Source organism: Sphaerodactylus townsendi, linkage group LG02 (genome assembly GCF_021028975.2).
Source record: "Sphaerodactylus townsendi isolate TG3544 linkage group LG02, MPM_Stown_v2.3, whole genome shotgun sequence".
In the NCBI taxonomy this organism is placed as follows: domain Eukaryota; kingdom Metazoa; phylum Chordata; class Lepidosauria; order Squamata; family Sphaerodactylidae; genus Sphaerodactylus; species Sphaerodactylus townsendi.
Window position 1 is genome coordinate 10,335,251 of NC_059426.1, and position 17,291 is coordinate 10,352,541.

The 17,291-nt window shown below is 44.7% G+C and overlaps 1 protein-coding gene across 1 annotated transcript in view; it reads right to left on the reverse strand.

The window, feature by feature from the left end:
- The window catches only part of COL3A1 (collagen type III alpha 1 chain), a 109,460-nt gene that overhangs the window by 81,080 nt on the left and 11,089 nt on the right, over positions 1-17,291 (reverse strand). Inside the window, exons 4-8 of the mRNA XM_048483708.1 lie at positions 16,890-17,095; positions 12,089-12,142; positions 11,018-11,125; positions 7,343-7,399; positions 1,680-1,742 (exon numbers count right to left, since the gene is read on the reverse strand). Of these exons, the coding sequence (XP_048339665.1) occupies positions 1,680-1,742; positions 7,343-7,399; positions 11,018-11,125; positions 12,089-12,142; positions 16,890-17,095 (488 nt within the window). The remainder of the gene's footprint in view (positions 1-1,679; positions 1,743-7,342; positions 7,400-11,017; positions 11,126-12,088; positions 12,143-16,889; positions 17,096-17,291) is intronic.

Sequence of the window (17,291 nt, forward strand, 5' to 3'; positions counted from 1 at the left end):
CGGAAAGGGCCTTCGTGTCTTCATAGTCCCAGATGCCTAGAAGATAAGTTTCTGGTAGTTTCTTGAATTTGTAATGCATTATATTTTTGATGTTTCTGTGTATTTCCTTCCAAAAGTGTTCAATTTTCCTACAAATCCACCAACAATGAAAAAATGAAGCTTTGTTGTCTTTACACTTCCAACATAGAGGTGAGTACGAATTATAGAATTTTGGTATTGTTAGTGGTGTTAGGTATTATCTATAAAAAAATCTTTATGCTTTTCTCCTTAACCTCAGTAGAAAGCGTTAGTTCAATGTTATTTTTCCAAAAACGTTCCCATGTATTTAGGTGAATTTTTAAAAAAGATTTTGTGCCCATTTGATTATCTTTAACTATCACTGTTTTGGTTTTATATTCTAGGATTAGTTTATATATTTTACTTATGGCCATTCTGTTGTATGAATTGTAAATTTGATCTAAGGTAGATTTTTTTTCCATAAAACCCTGACATTTTTTATCTTCTAAGTAATTTTTTTAAAACTGTAAGTATGCCAATTGCAGGGAATATCGTTTCTTAGTATATTCTCCCTCAATTTAAGTTCATAGTCATTGGACATTTTTATTAAAATATTTTTGTATGTTAGCCATTCTTGTGTTTTATCTTCTTTGTGATTGACAGTTGTGACCTTTGGCTATAATACTATTGTATCTTCAGTTTTCTTTATTAAATTGTTGAAAACCGTCATCATTGTTGGTGGCTGAAAGTGGCATCCAGTCACAGCCTATGTATAGCAGCCCTGTAGGACACCTTATGAGGTAGGTGAGGCTGATAGAGTTCTGAAAGAACTGTGACTGGCCCAAGGTCACCCAGCAGGCTTCTTGCGGAGGAACAGGGCAAACAAACCCAGTCCATCAGATAAGAGTCCACTGCTCATATGGAGGAGTGGGGAATCAAACCCAGTTCTGCATATTAGAGTCTGCCACTCTTAAGCAATACACTACACTATCTCTCATGAGTGACAAAGATAATAGCATTTTGATATTTTTTAAATGAAAAGCAGTCACTGGAGGCTGCAACTCAGGGTGGGAAAAATGGGAGACTTCAATTAGCATCCCCCCCCCCAAAAAAATAGCCAACAAAGATTAAGATATAAGAGGGACATGTAGAAGAAATGGAAAAGGGGGGAGATTACTAAAGAGGAATTCAAACAAATAGGCAAGACATATAGGGAGAAAGTCAAAAAAGCTAAAGCTCACAATGAGCTCAGACTTGCGAGAGATGTTAAAAACAATAAAAAAGGGCTTTTTTTGGTTATGTTATGTCCATAGCAAAAGGAAGAAAAAGGATATGATAGGGTCACTACATGGAGAAGATGGTGAAATTCTAACAGGGGACAGAGAAAAGGCAGAACTACTCAACACCTTCTTTGCCTCTGTTTTTTTCACAAAAGAAAAACAGAGGTCAACTGGGGAGAAATGGATCAGAAGATTTCTTCTTCTGGAAGAAAAGATATTACTTGCCCATTTGCCCATTTCCAATCAGCCTCCCACCTGCTTTTCACTGGGGAAGAAAGTCAGTGGACAGGTAAATCAATCTCCTTTGCGGCGTCTGTTTGTCCTCCATGCCATAGTTTTACTCATATCTTAAAACCTGGTTAAGGGACGCCCAAACATGTTACAAAAATTATTTGTACTTACAGGTGATCCGGGCTGACCCACGGGACCGGGGGGCCCAGGAGGGCCAGGGGCTCCTCCACCCATCTGAAAATAAAGTTTCAAGACATTAGAATGATGACGAAATAAGGTGTATTCAAAATACCCTGCTGAGGCACGGCACAGTGAGTCAACATCCTCCTAATACAGGATTGTCAGCTCTGGATTGGGAAATCCCTAGAGATTTTAGGAGAGGAATCTGAAGAGGACAGGGGTTGAATCCTCATCAGGGTACGGTGCGGTGCGGTGAATCCTCATCAGGGTACAATGACATAGAATTCAACCTCCAGAGCAGCCCTTTTCTCCGGGAGAATTGAGCCCTGCCACCTGGAGATCAGGTGTAATACCAGGTGATTTTTAGTGCCCTTTTGGAGCCTGGCAACCTGATCCTTTTTATGCAACCAGGGGCGTAGCTGCCATGGAGCGGGGTGGGACATTTTGCTCTGGGCATGCACTGGGGCATGGCCATGGTGTGGGTGTGGCGTGAACACTGTAAAAACCAAGTGGAGACTCTTGCTCACATTATTCTTGACTGTCCGAGATATGTGGGCATCAGGAATTTCTCTCCCAGGCTGGCCCTACACAAATCTGAACGTGACTCTGACTGTTCTGTTGTGGAGCTTCTGTTAAACAACACAGACGTCCTGCTCTTGGAAAAAGTAGCAACATTTCTTTTACAAGTGACAGAACTTTTAAAAGTAATGTATACTGCTATATAGTCTTCCTGTCTGCGCTTTGAATGTACTCTTGATTTGTATTTCAAAAATGTCTGGCAATGCTCTAGAACCTATTTTTAAATGCCAAATAAAGGTTGTTGTTGTTGTTGATGATGGGAGTGTTCTGGGGTGTTACAGGGGCGGACGGGGGGCAGGGCACACATGCCTCGGGCACAGCTCCCCCTCACTACACCCCTGTATCCAGCTAAGTTCTTTGATTTGGCAGGGGTAAGGAATGCTAGCTGTGTGATTCCAAGCCGAGTTAGATCTTCCTAAATCTACTGACTTCAACAGGTTGGAAAGACATTAACTCTGTTTGGGACTGCATCTTAAGATTTCTAATGGCTGATGTAAAGAAAATGCCACTACTGTCGATCAGTTAGCAATCGACTAATCTCTTCTTTGAAGGCAGGGAATATAGTCTGTGTCTTCTGGCTAGGACGGCCAGCTTTGAGTTGGAAAATAAGTGGAGGTTTTGAGGGTGGAGCCTGGGCTGGGAAGGGACTGGGGAGAGGAGGTTTGGGACAGATTGCTCCCTACGTAGCTATTTTCTCCAGGAGAATAGATCTTGGTCATGTGGGAATCAACTGTAATAGAGAGAGACAGTGGAGTGGCGCCAACAGGGCAGGGTGGGGCGTGACGCCCCAGGAGCACGCCTGTGTGGGGGCATGACAGGGGCACGGCGGGGATTGCCAAGTGTGTGGCAGGGGTGCAGGGCGCACCTGTGCCCTCGGTGTAGTTCTCCCTCGCTCCACCCCTGAAAATTAACATTCATTTTAAAGTGCTACCCTTGTATGGTATGGCGGGCGGGGGGGGGGTATTGTCCAAGTTCAAGTTCATTTAATTTGGGGGAGTATTTAACATGACTGGGGTTAACCACCACTCTGATTTTGTAGAAAGCATGCCATTGAGAACCAAACAACGTGTGTCAATTTGCTTTATAACCCAGAACTCCAAATTCATCAATGCAGGGAGATCCGTGTCTCACGGGACACAGTCATCCCGGTTCTGAGTTCTACAAGCCCAAAGAAACACATTCAGAGTTGACCAGTGGTGGGATTCAGCCGGTTCGCACCACTTTGGCGGAACCGGTTGTTAAAATGGTGCTTGTAAACAACCAGTTGTTAAATTATTTGAATCCCGCCACCGGAACCGGTTGTTAAGTTATTTGAATCCCACCACTGGAGGTGACCTCATTTCACCACAGCAGTTAAAGTCAGAGAGTGTAAATGGCATTCTGGCTTCCTTCAGCGAAGTGGACTTTTGCAGGACAGCAGGAGTTGAGGGAGAACATGTGTATATCCAGATACATTAAATTACGCTAATCCAGGACACCCATTCTAAAAAGCTAGTGTTAAAAGCACAATATTATATAATGTAGGGGTCCCCAATCTTTTTGAGCCTGTGGGCACCTTTGGAATTTTAACACAGGGTGGCATCTGCAGTCACAAAATGGCTGCCACCAAAAGACTGTGACAAGAGGCAGAACCAGCCACAAAATGGCCGCCGCAGCTTACCTTTAATCACACAGTGAACATCCTTATGCTATGGCGGCAGCTTTTGCGAAAGCGGCATTTTAAAAAAATCTGCTCAGGCAATCAAATTGCCAGTGGCAGATCCGAAGTCCCATCTCACCCTGCCCTCTTTTTTAAAAAAAAACCAGGAAAGGTGTTGGAGGGTTTAATGGCACCCATAATAATGATACTGGGGCCCCGCAATTCTTATCCGAGGAGGCATAATGGAATACATGACAAACAGCCCACAAACGAGACAATGCCACCCCCCATTCCCACAACCTAGGGAGCAAGAAAATACATCAAATGGAAAGACTCCCCCCGCCCTTTCACTGGGTTCTCCGCATCTCAGGTGAAGAAGCCAAGCAGAAGAATGCAAAAGACATAAGCTGTGAGGGAGAAAAATTGTAAGGAACTGGAAATGGATGAATGAATGAGAGCACGAATGATGAATTGATGATGAAGGATTGATGAATGGATTAATACATGAATGAACTGAAATGGGGGGGGGAAACCTGTGAGGAGCAGAAAATGGATGAATATGATGATTAATGAGAAAGGCGGGAAAAATGTAGAAAATCGTGATAATGCAAACAATCATCCTTAGGGCATGGTATGGAAATATAACGTACATTGCTGTGGGCAATCCTTTCAGTAACCTAGTGCACGTAACCAAGGTCATAAAATATTTATTTGTCTGTTTTTCATATTCGGCTTTTCACATTGTTCCCCTTCCCCCACCTATTCCTCACAACAACCGCCTTTGTAGGTTAGGCTGAGAGAGTGTGATGAGCCCAAGGTCACTGGGCAGGCTTCAGTTGTTGAGTGTGGGATCAGAACCTATCACCCCAGGTCCCAGTTCAAGATTCTAACTGCTAGCCCCCTCCAGCCCTCATTAGAACCAACAGAATACTAGCTTAATCCATTACAAAATGGAAATTGTTTCAGAGGTCTGCTATAAAATCATTAGATCTGTGTCCTATAGAACCTTAAGCCCATTATGCACGTTCCATGCATGTTTCAGCTTGCTTTACAGTGGGGTTCCCCTGGGCCTTTCTGTGGCTCATTCCGCACATGCCGAATAATGCACTTTCAAACTGCTTTCAATGCTCTTTGAAGCTGTGCGGAATGGCAAAATCCACTTGCAAACAGTTGTGAAAGTGGTTTGAAAACGCATTATTTTGCTTGTGCGGAAGGGGCCTCTGCTTACCTGATCGCCCTATTGCAAAGCGAGCCGAGTTGAGTCACCGTTTAACCTGCCCACTGCAGATTTCCTCGATCGCTTCCAAACTACTCTTGGGCTTCTCTCTACCTCCCACTTCTACCTCTGCCTTGACAGATGATTGGGAGTGATTTGCTTTTTTTAACGTTAAGCACATGGACATTATTAGATCTATCAAAAATAATTGTTTCCTGTATTAGATCTAACATTATCTTGATAGATCTAATATGGTCCACAAGCTTAATGTGTTTTTTTTAAAAAGCCGTCCTTCAAAGGTTGAAGTGGAGGGAAGAGGTAGGGTGGAGCCAAGAAGCCTGAAGGGAAGAATAATGCAAGGCCAGGGAAAAGGTCGCTCTTTGCCCAATCTCACAAACAGCAGAGATTATTGGATCTGCTCCACTGTGGGCTGCTTCCACATCGGGACAATGGCGGGGGCTGGGACAGCACAAGACACGCCGGCCTAGAACCCCCCCCGGGACCATTCGCACGAACGGTCCCGGTTGTGACAGGGAGGACGGCGCAGCATCCGCACAGGCTGCACCGTCCCCCAAACGTTTCACTGTGTCCTCCAGCCTCCGGCGCGTCGCACAGGCCAGGGGACATGCCCTCCCTGCCCTGTGCGACAGCTCGGAAGTCGCAGGGCAGGGGGGCGTGTCCCCTGGCCTGTGCGATGTGCCGGAGGCCGGAGGACATGGTGAGGCATTTGGGAAAGGGGAGGGGGAATGGTGCCTTCCAGCTGCTGTTTCCCAAAAACCTCGCTGGGAAAGCGAGGTCGGGAAACAGCGGCTTCTCATCACTGGGAAGGCGCGAGAGAAGTGCGGCTGCAATGCAGTTGCGCCCCCCATGCGAACAGCTCCCGGGGGACCGCGTTTTTGCCGTCCCCAGGTCGCTGTTTATGGCCCGTGCGGAAAGGGCCTAAGGCTCATTCCGCACATGCAAAATAATGCACTTTCAAACTGCTTTCAGTGCTCTTTGAGGCTGTGCAGAATAGCAAAATCCACTTGCAAACAGTTGTGAAAGTGGTTTGAAAATGCATTATTTTGCATGTGCAGAAGGGGCCTAAGTGTGAGAAGGGGGAAATGGCATCTGTAATGGAAACTCTGCCATGAAGAGAATTTTCCTTCGCCATGGGGCAGAGCACAAGATTTCCAGGGTATAAACTTTCAAGATTCAAAGTTTCCTTTGCCAGCTCTCAAAATGGGAAGGTTCTCACTTATATGGAAACCAAAGAAGGAATTATATCCCCTCATTTACAGTGACAAGATTTATTGAGGAAATGTCAGAGTAACACAAGGATGCAAAATACTTGTACTGTGCCCAGTATCTGGGCAGCTGCAGATAAGTTGCTGCAAAGGGGTGAAAATAGGAAGTAACAAAGATACACAATGTTTATGGCTGGATGACAGAAATTAATGGAAGAAGGAACAATGAAAAAGGTGGAGAAAATGGGAATAAATTGAAGAAGAAGAAGAAGAAGAGGAAGGAGAAGAAGAAGAAGAGGAAGAGGAGGAAGAGGAGGAGGAGGAGGAGGAGGAAGAAGAAGAGGAGGAGGAGGAGGAAGAAGAGGAGGAGGAGGAGGAGGAGGAGAGTTTGGATTTATACCCCACCTTTCTCTCCTGTAAGAGAATCAAGGTGGTTTACAGACTCCTTTCCCTTCCTCTCCCCACAACAGACACCTTGTGAGGTCCTGAAAGAGGTCCAAAGAACTGTGGTAAGCCCAAGGTCACACAGTAGGAATGTAGGAGTGCGGAAACACATCTGGTACACCAGATAAGCCTCTGCCACTCAGGTGGAGAAGTGGGGAATCAAATCCCATTCTCCAGATTAGAATCCACCTGCTCTTAACCACTACATCATGCTGGCTCTCTTGAAGGAAAGAACGAGGAAGCATAATGTAACAACAGGAAGAAGAACAGAAAACAAAACAAAACAGGAGACAGGTAGCAGAAATGCAGGAAGAGACAAAAGAAAGTCTTGAGGAAAAGGTATGGAGGAAAAGACAAAAATGTTTCAGAGAATCCCTAAAACAAAAAATCCAGACTACTGTTTCCTGCTTAAAAACCAGTTGTGTTCTTAGGCAGAAACTGAACAGTGTTTGTCCAACAGAGAATCTGTACAAGACAAAACAAAATCAAGAATTTCAAAAAGCACTCAATAAATAAGAAGAGAAAGGCAGAGGGTGGGCCACAGTCTTACACTTGGGTAAGGAAATGGATCTCCAGACTTGGTGTCCGTATACTGAGAAGCATAATTCTGTAATAGAAAAATGGAGAGAAAAAAAATAAAGTAGCAATTATAAATATACAAGTAAGCAACACTGTACACTCGGAAGGGAAGGAACAATGCAGACACATCAAATACTATGTATTGGAAACGTTGTTCCAGCTTGAAGCCTATATGACATATCTTTGAGCTGACTGGATAACTTTCCTCAGGGTTAACGTCACTGTTGTTACACTATTGATGTTTGGATCGTCCTGACAGGATTGGGCTAACTCTGGAGCTTTTAGAATTCAACTCTGGAGCAACTGAAGAGGGAAATAAATGCTTCCTTCCTGTCCCTTTATTTTAGCTTTATCGTTGTTTTATTTTGAAAGGAAGTGTCTAACTCTGTGATTCAAGTTGTGACAGTTTGGGAGAAGAAGCCAGAGGTAGCCAAACAATATTCCAAGAAATGAGAGTTGTATGTTGCTTTGGAGGCAGGTGGGGCTGAGAGAGATGTGAGAGAACTGTGACCGGCTCAAGGTCACCCAGCAGCTTCAAGTGGAGGAGCAGGGAAACAAATGCAGTTCACCAGATGAGAGTCTACCACTCATATGGACGAGTGGGGAATCAAACCTGGTTCTCCAGATTGGAGTGTACTGCTCTTAACCACTATGCCACGCTGGCTCTTATTTTATGAGAAGAAAATATGAGTAACAAAAGTATAATTTTTCCTTATCTTTTTCATGGCCTCCAAAGCATGTGAGAATTTAGGGAGTAAACTCACCCGATCCAAATGCCAAACATTCCAAATGCCTAACATTCTCTTCACCCTTTGCTTACATATTGATGAATAGTTTAGCTGGGAGGGTTTCCAAACCCCTTCAGAGAACCACCTTGCTGGCCAGTTGCTCTGAAATTCCCCTGATCCATTCTCTCAGTTTTAACTGAGAATTAGGAAGGTAGCATTAAGAGCTGTGACTACCCTACAGAGGGGCTACACACACACAGCCTACTGAGGTTTTTGGGATCTAGGTTCATTTTGAACTACAAACCTTCCCATAGTTTCCAGGTGTCCTACAGGCAGAAAGTGTATGGGCATTGAATTCACAGCTGTGAGGTAAATTTTGTGATGTGCAAGGAAATTATTGAGATTACTGAGGCTGGGTTAATATATGATTTATTCTCAGGTTGGTTTTCAAGGAACAAACCTTGAAGGCACAGATCTCCAGGGGGACAAAGGTGAAACCTGGCTGAGGCACAACATTTTAAAGTGGTCATGACTTCAGACAGTATCTTCTCTACAATGCTTTCAGGCACAGACTTTCACCAACTAGCCACTAGGTTGGATGCTCTTTCACACAGGATTCCACCGACACCAGAGTCAGACTAAAGAGAAGAAGGTCTTGTCATCTCCAGAGATAGGTCTAACCACCGGCCACTCTCTTCTCTCCGAGAAACAGCCCTTGATCACTCTGCCACACTACCAGGCAGAGTGACCCTTCACTCAGTCTGCTCTTTTTCCTTGCCAGATTTGAGCTCTTACTGCTCTCTTCCTGAAGCAAAATGCAAGTCTCCAGCTTTTCCTCCAACTTCTCACCCTCCTTCTCCTTCTCCAAGGCACTTGGATGCTGAAGGAGCACTCCTCTGGAGTCATCGGAGTGACAGATCTTCCCTTCAGGCCTGGACAGTCTCCTGTCCCTCACAACTCATTTAATGTCACTCTTTCCCCTGTTGTCCTCCTGTCATGACATTAATGAGTCATTTGGGAGACTGGAGATTGGTGAGTTTTTATGGGGAACATGGCCCTAAGTTCTGACCCTAAGAACCCTACCTGCAGTTGCAATTGAGTATGGAAAAGGCATGACTGGGCAGGAGAATGAAAACATCATTTCATGGGATAAGGTTGCCAGCTCTGGGTTGAGATGTTCCTGGTGCAGCCAGGGAAGGTGGGATTTGAGGAGCTAGAGGGACCTCAGCAGGGTATAATTCCACAGACTCCATGTTCCAAAGCAGCCATTTTCTCCAGAGGAACTAATTGCTGTAGTCTTGGGATCAGTTTTCAGTTTTGGGAGATCTCTGAGACCCATTTGGAGGGTAACAACTCTAGTTGCAGGAGCAGCCCAAGTTGAAGTAACCCATGAACCTTTACGTGCCTACTTTCCCCTGTGGATCCACAAAGATGGGCATGTAAGATAGCAAGGAGAACAAGAAGAGTTTGGATTTATACATCACCTCTCTCCCCTGTAAGGAGTCTCAAAGCATCTTGCAAATGCCTTCCCTTCCTCTCCCCACAATAGGCACCTTGTGAGGTAGGTGGGGCTGAGAGAGTCCTGAGAGGTGTGTGACTGGCCTGAGGTCACCCAGCAGGCCTCATGTGTAGGAGTGGGGAAACAAACCTGATCCACCAGATTAGATTCTGCTGCTCATGTGAAGGTGGACCTTGAAACCCAGTTCTCCAGATTAGGGTCCACTGGTCTCAACCACTGCCCCACACTAGCTCCTCAATAGTTAGGGTGGAGAAGTCCCCTTTGGCCACTGGTGGGGGTAAGGGATAGGGTTGCCAGTTCCAAGTTGGGAAACTCCTAAAGGGTTGCGGGGTGGAGCCCATCAAGGACAAAGACATCAGTGAGGTATAATGCCACAGAGTCTGCCCTCCAGAGCTGCCATTTTATCCAGGGGAACTGATATCTGTAGTCCAGAGTTGAGCTGTAACTCTGGGAGATCCCAGGTCCCACGTGGAAGCTGGCAGCCCTAGAAATATTTATGTGTCACTATCTACACCAGTGATTCCCAATGTGCACCCTACCAATAGTTCTACATCACACTTCAATAAAATGATCCTATGCGGCCCACAGATGGGGTATTAATCACACACAAATGGCTAGGAAGTGCATTATAAGAGGGAGTAGTATGTCCTTGGCATGGCTGCTATAGGCACAGCATGAAGGGTTGTTTGTAGTAAGGGTGCAAAAGACACTTGTATAATCTTGGGTGTATGAAAGGGACATGAGTGTGAATGTGATGGCGGATGGTTGAAAGATGAGAAAGAATGATTCCTGAGGGAGAACGTTGAGAAATATAAACATTTTGGAGCAGTGGCAAACTGGTGCCCTGGGCAAAACCTGAGTTTGATGCTCCCCCCATGGGCAGCAGCCTGGCCGTGGCACTCACCCTTCCAGACGGCCCCAGCAGCCCAAGTTCACCAGAGGCGGAGCTCCCCGTGCTCCTGCTCTGCCTCTGGGCCAATGTACAGAGTGGGTGGGGCTCAGCCAGAGTGGGCGGGGCTTAGAAATCAGGCACCCCCACATGAGTAAAAATTCTGCACCTTGAGCAACTGCCCACTTTGCCCAATGGGTGGTACGCCACTGTTTTGGAGTCCATTTTCCTTCCTCAATGGCTACATCCAAATAACCACTGTGTATGATTGATGAATTTTGGACCACCGGTAAAACAACGGCAAAAGTTCTTGCAGTTTCTTCTGACTCTTCTCTTCCAGGAGGTGATCTACTGGTCACATGAAGGCCAGTCTACCTGTGCATTGACTTTTGACAATAAAACGTTATTATAGGGGAAAACGGGACACAACAGATCTCAGAGGTGCAGCATGCAGGAACAAGATGGAAACTCATGAGTAATAGATGCAGAGGGGGAAAAGGAATTACTTACTGGTCCTCCAATACTGGGACAATTTTGACAGATTCCAGGGGCACCAGGAGATCCGGGCATTCCTGGTTGACCAGGGTCACCATTCCTTCCAGGAGTACCAGGTGGACCCTACAGATTTTTCACCAAAAGAAGATAATTAAAATAATAATTAGATACTTAGATAATTAGATAATTAGAACTGCTGTTGTGTGGGTGGACAAAGCCAGGAGGAGCTAAAAGACTCATGGAAAGAAAAACACACACCTTGTCCTTTTGCTTTCTCTATGAAGGGGAGAAGAGTTGAGCTTTTCTAGGTTTTGAAAGCCACAGGGCCTCTCTCGGCTGAGACGTGGTGAGTTTGGAGGACAGTAAAATGTGTGCGTTACAGGGAGATTTCCCCAAAGGGAATGAATGCTCACTGTGGAGGAGACTGCATGTGTGGAGAAGATGGCATTGATATACTTCTCGATGCTCAGCTCGCACCACCAGTTTCGGCTGTCTTATCTCCCTCTCGGGAGATATAACATTTTGTCCAACACATGGTTCTTTGTTCTTCTATTAAGAATGCCATGATACTTCTTGCAAGAAAACATGAAATTGTCAGTTCCTTCCTACTGAACAAATCACCTTCCCAGTGTCCCAGCTGAACATAAGATTTTGACCTGATTGAAGTCTGTTTGGCCTAGTTCTCACTGAGGTAGAGAAGCTGTGCCTAGACTGTGCCATTTTAGGCCACAATGGGATGCTCTCACATGATTAGACTCTGTGCTGAAAAAAAAATGTCCTTCATATCGGAAACTAGTGTAACTTGTCAGTTTTCTGTGTGCAGGGGTTATTTTGAATTGGAAGCAACATTGGATCATGGGATTCCACACATGCTTCAAAGTGGTATTCTCAAACTTGGGCTCAAAGGGAAAGCTAAGCTTCTCAAACCCACAGGGAAGAACCATGACAGAAATAAATAGCCCAAGGATTTCATCCTTGCCTTAGCTTAATATTATTTGGATGTCAAGGATCTGTAGGGTGATGTCTTTTTTTAAACAACCAAACATGAGCTTTGAGAATGTGCCTTTACACATGTTTTGAACTTACAGGGTCTCCTCTGGGGCCTTGGGGACCATTTGGAATCACAGGGCCGGTGACGGGCTAGAAGGAAACATAAGAAAAAAGAAACCATGGTGAGCCATTACCACCAGCGCAAGCATAAAAATCAAAATCCATGGTGAACCAGTCTTTGAAACATGGCAGGAAATCCACATCAGTTTTCAAAAGCTGAAATCATATCGACGCTGCTGACATTCATTTATTTTGTTGAAGTTATATCCTGCCCTTTCCGAGGTCACTGCCCTAAGTGTCCGAGGTCACTTAGGGTGACTCACAGCAGTCAACGATACAATAAATGGAAGATAACAATTAAAGAGAAACATACAAAAATACACCAATGTCAATACTAACCACAATATCAAACATCTTAACCTGCCCCTAACTGAGTATTTACAAAGATACGAAGAGCGAAACTATAGGATCATCTGCAAGTCTAGAATAGGGCAAGTTTATATATTTAGTTCTGGTCAAGATAGTGAATATAGAATATAGAATTGATTACTAGAATTCCTGGTAAGCAATTTAGCAATTTGTGATCATCTATAACAAGTCAGGTGTTATCATAAGAAATAATATTTATAAGTTAATCAGGGAACCCCAGAAGAGTGGGAAGTAGAGAAAATAGTGATGCAATAACTCTGGTAATTGATTTATACTGGTTTAATTTTAAAAACAGGTTAAGATACAATATTTGTTGTATATTTTTATATATTTGTTTTGTTGGAAACTTAATAAACTTTATTATTAAAAAAGCATCTTAACTAAACTAAAAGATGGTGCCATATCTATATCCTGCATTGTGTTAAAAACCAATATTTTTTTCAGCAGGAATCAATAAAACCTGTGTTGGCAACCATAAGATAACTAAAAACCACTGGAGAATTTGGGATAACTGATGGTATGGAGTAAAAGGAGTTGCTGATTTATTCTCTAGAAAGAGACATTATCATAGTCTCTTTCCTGATCTTCCTTCTGGTCTCCCATTCAAATACAACCAGGATCAACACTGCTTAGCTTCTGAGATCTGACAAATAGGATTGGAGATTCAGATGAAACAAACAACAGATTCGGCCTGAATCAGGGTGAATTCGGGTATATTCGGACAAAAGATTGGCCGAATATGACCTGCCTGAATATGAATGAATCCGAATGCAAGGTATTTGGGCTTTTTCGCGTTTGGGCCTGCATGGGGCGCATTTTTAAATCTAGTGGCACCAAAATTTCAGGGTATCATTCGGGGACTGTCCTGATGATACCACCCAACTTTGGTGATGTTTGGTTCAGTGGGGCCAAAGTTATGGACCCCCAAATGAATTTTCCAGGGGATGAGCTTTCAAGAGTTAAAGCTGGTATCTAATTAAGGGAGCTTTAATCGCAAAGCTGGCATGGTGTAGTGGTTAAGAGCAGTGGACTCTCATCTGGAGAAGTGGGTTTGATTCCCCACTCCTTCACATGAGCCAAATTTGTTTCCGCATTCCTTCAGAAGAAGTCTGCCAAGGGGTCTTAGGCTAGAGGCAGTCCTTTTCCAAACTCACTCAGCCCCACCTCCCTCAGAAGCTATCTGTTGTGGGGAGGGGAAGGGAAGGCAATTGTAAGTCACTTTGAGACTCCTGTAAAACTGAGAAAAGTGGGATATAAAACCCAACTCTTCTTCAGAAGCAGGGAATCTTGTTGATCTCTAAGGTACATGAATCTCTATGTCCAGACAGTTCCTGCTTCGTGGAAATGGCTACTGTTTAGTTTTCTCAGGACCATTCAAATAAAACCCATGGAAATAGGTTGGTGATATCAATTGCAAAATAGGCCCTTGGATGGGATAAATACTAGTACAGTTTACGGATTGCGTTGCCCTGCCTAAAGAGCCATTTGGTTTAAAGTAAGGAGCTCTTCAACTTCTGACAGCACTGTCTAAATCAAGCCCCAGTGACAATGTGGCCCAGGAGGGGATACTAGTCATCTCTCTGGACCTGACAGCTGGGAGCCGTTTAAATCTCTAAGGTACATTGGACCACCTAAAATGGTCACTTTTGTATTTTGCTCAGAGAACTGGTCCTGCTTGCCACTTGTACACAATGAATCTTCGATTTCTGGCCCCTTTTAATTGAATTCAGGCCCCTTTTAGCTGACAGCTGCTCCCCAGAAAGTTATTTTTTATTCTGATCAGTGGTCCATGCAAATCCACAATAGCAGTCTAATGAAAAGTCACGTTAGGTAGATCAGAAGAACAATGACACAGTTATCAAAGATGCCAGGTGTATTGGCCCATACTTGAAATAACAGACTGATTACACACAAGGTATCTCATGTGCAATGGGGGTGAAATTCTGTTGTGGTAAGATTTCTTGTACAGATGTATTTTCTGGAGGTCCGCTTTCATTTTCCATTCTCTCTGTGGCAAGTGAGATCACATCTAACATGGTTTTTAAATTGCTTCTCCACCAGAGTGGGCAGATTTGCCAGTGAGCACAGCTTTGCCCCAACATGTTCCCTCTGTCCACAGCCAGCCTGCTCAGCTCCACCCTTCCCACTCCCTTGCACTGCTATCCACGCCTTACCCCTCACTCACCCCCATTTCATTTTGCTGGCTCCTTCCTTCTTCTCTAAATGCTGATATTGAGATATTGAGATATCAATATCTCAATATAATAGGGAGTTGACTTTTGCAAGGATAAGCAGGGTTTTTTTTGGCACCACCCCACCTCCTGCGGAGTGCACCTCTATTACAGCCCTCCTCAAGAATCAGGCAGGTTTCTTAAAACTTTATTTCAAACAAGTGTCTATTTTCAAACAAGCCTCTGTGTTCTCCTGTGGCGGCAGCAGCGGAAGGAAGAGTGAGTGAGTGAGTGAGTGAGAGAGACAGACAGAGAGAGAGAGAGAGAGAGAGAGAGAGAGAGAGAGAGAGAGAGTATGTAGAAGGGAAGGGAATGGGTTCCAACACATGGTCCCCTTCTTAAAAAGACCCCCTCACCCTCTCTACTCTTCCCCACAGGGTGGATGGGCCAAGACCAGATGATGGTCCCCCTTTTATGTATTATTTATTTACTTATAAAATTTGTATCCCGCCTTTCTGTTTTTACAAGGCAGCTAACAGTGGTCTTTTCCACACAAACCTTTTAAAATGTTTTGAGGCAGGAAATAAAACATTTCCTACAGAGTCCTAAATCCCTGCAAACATTTTTGCAGCCTCAAAACATTGTAAATGAATCCCCTTTTTAAAACGATTCTTTGATTGAAACATTCTGAAAATGTCTTCAGTAGCTGTGTGATCTATTGACGACATTTCTCACGCTTCTCCGCTTCCCTGAACTCCCTCCTCAGCAGCATTTTTAACTCACTCCATTCCCCCTCATCTGTTTATTTGCAGCTTTTCTGTTTTTTAATTGGGGGGGGCAATCTACAAAGCAGTGAGTCAGTGGTGTAGAGCCAACAGGGCATGGGGGGTGCAACACCCTGGGCAGAGGCATGGGTGGGCCGTGGCGGGGGCATGGCAGGGGCGTTCTGGAGTGTGGAGTGGCGGGTGGCTCTGTGGCAGTGGGCAGGGTGCGCACGTGCCCCAGGTGCAGTTTCCCCTCACTCCACATCTGCAGCAAATATATGAAAGGTAGAGAATCACAGCACGAGGCTGTGAAGCCCTGAAGCACTGATTCCACAACATTCAAAAAAAGAGAAAATTCACAATGGTGGCAAGCAAATCGTTTTGAGGGGGAAAGTGCAGACATACATCATTGCCAAGGGAGGGGATTGAAACTGTTTTAGAAAGGTTTTAGGTGATCTGTGCAAAAAGGGCCAACGTAAAACATGTCTGATAAAATGGTATTTTAAAACTCTTAAAATCACCCTCCGCAAAGACACATCATTAAAACAGTTTTAAAAAGAAAGGAACAGTTGAAGTTCCAGAGCTGTGGTGCCATGACCAAGAAGCTCCTGTCCTGGACTGAGACCCACCCAACCAGTGGTGGGATCCAAAAATTTTAGTAACAGGTTCCCTCGCCAGCCCCCCCTCAGCAAAGGGGGCAGATATGCATCGCAGGCCAAACTCTGGAGCCTGGCAGGCAGTAAACCTGAGTTGGATGGCCCCCCATGGGTAGCCACCCCACCACGACCCCCCCCCAATTTTTTTTTTTGCACCAGGTCATTTCTAAATCATCATCACATTATAGAAAATGCCCCAACTCACAAATCTGAACACAGCAATGGGGAAACACACAGGTTCTTTGATAGAGACTGGTGAGTTAAAAGGTACGAAAGGCTGAGAATCCATGAATTGGAGTACCTGAAGGGGATTAACCCAGTTCAGGGAGTTACATTATTAGTCGCAATTGCTATACGGAACCTTCAATAGCGCTCAAAGCCGCATGTGCCCCTCGGGGGCGGAGATGGAAAAAGCGGACCCAATTAGTAAACCCCTCTTGGCACAATAATAAAATACCAGCAACTCAACTCTCGGGAACTGGTGAGAACCTGCTAGATCCCATCTCTGAACCCAACCTCAGAAAGCAGGGGCGCCCAAAGCACCAAAGGTGACCATAGAGTTCTTATTTATGGCTGCGTATATGGACCATGGCATGAGTTGGAAGTTGCTGCCTGCCTTAGAATGCTACGCTGCTTTTTGTTTTTAATTGCCTGAGCAAATTCTTCTAAAGTGTCTTGGGACCATAAAGTGTGGAACAGTCAATTGGAATTCTTCAATAAAGTTTCAACAAATAATAAGAAAAAAGATTTCTTGGCCAGTTGATCCAATCCAGCTTAGCCGAGTACGGAGGTTTACGTAAAAACGTGATGCTCTTACAGGTGCCGATGTTGACTGTGGACAAATTGGACAACATTCTCCAAACGGAATCTCGGGGTTTAGACAATCTAACTCCTGATCGTCGCAGATGATGTCATCGCAAAGGACAGCTCCTGAGTCACACACGCAGATTTGGCACGGTTCCGGTTTCCACACATCTCTGTCGGCATACACTTGGCCAAGATGAGTGCATGCTCCTAGGATAACTGGAGAAAGGAAAGAAAAGGCCAGGTTTCGGTGAGCATGGGTAAAAATGAAAAAACGACAACTCTCAAAACAGTGATGTATTTCAAATTGATAGATCAAGGGTTCCCAATCTTTTTGAGCTGGTGGGCACTTTTAGATTTCTGGCCCAGAGTGGCAGACACAGCCACAAAATAGGAGGGTGTTATTTTACAGCCG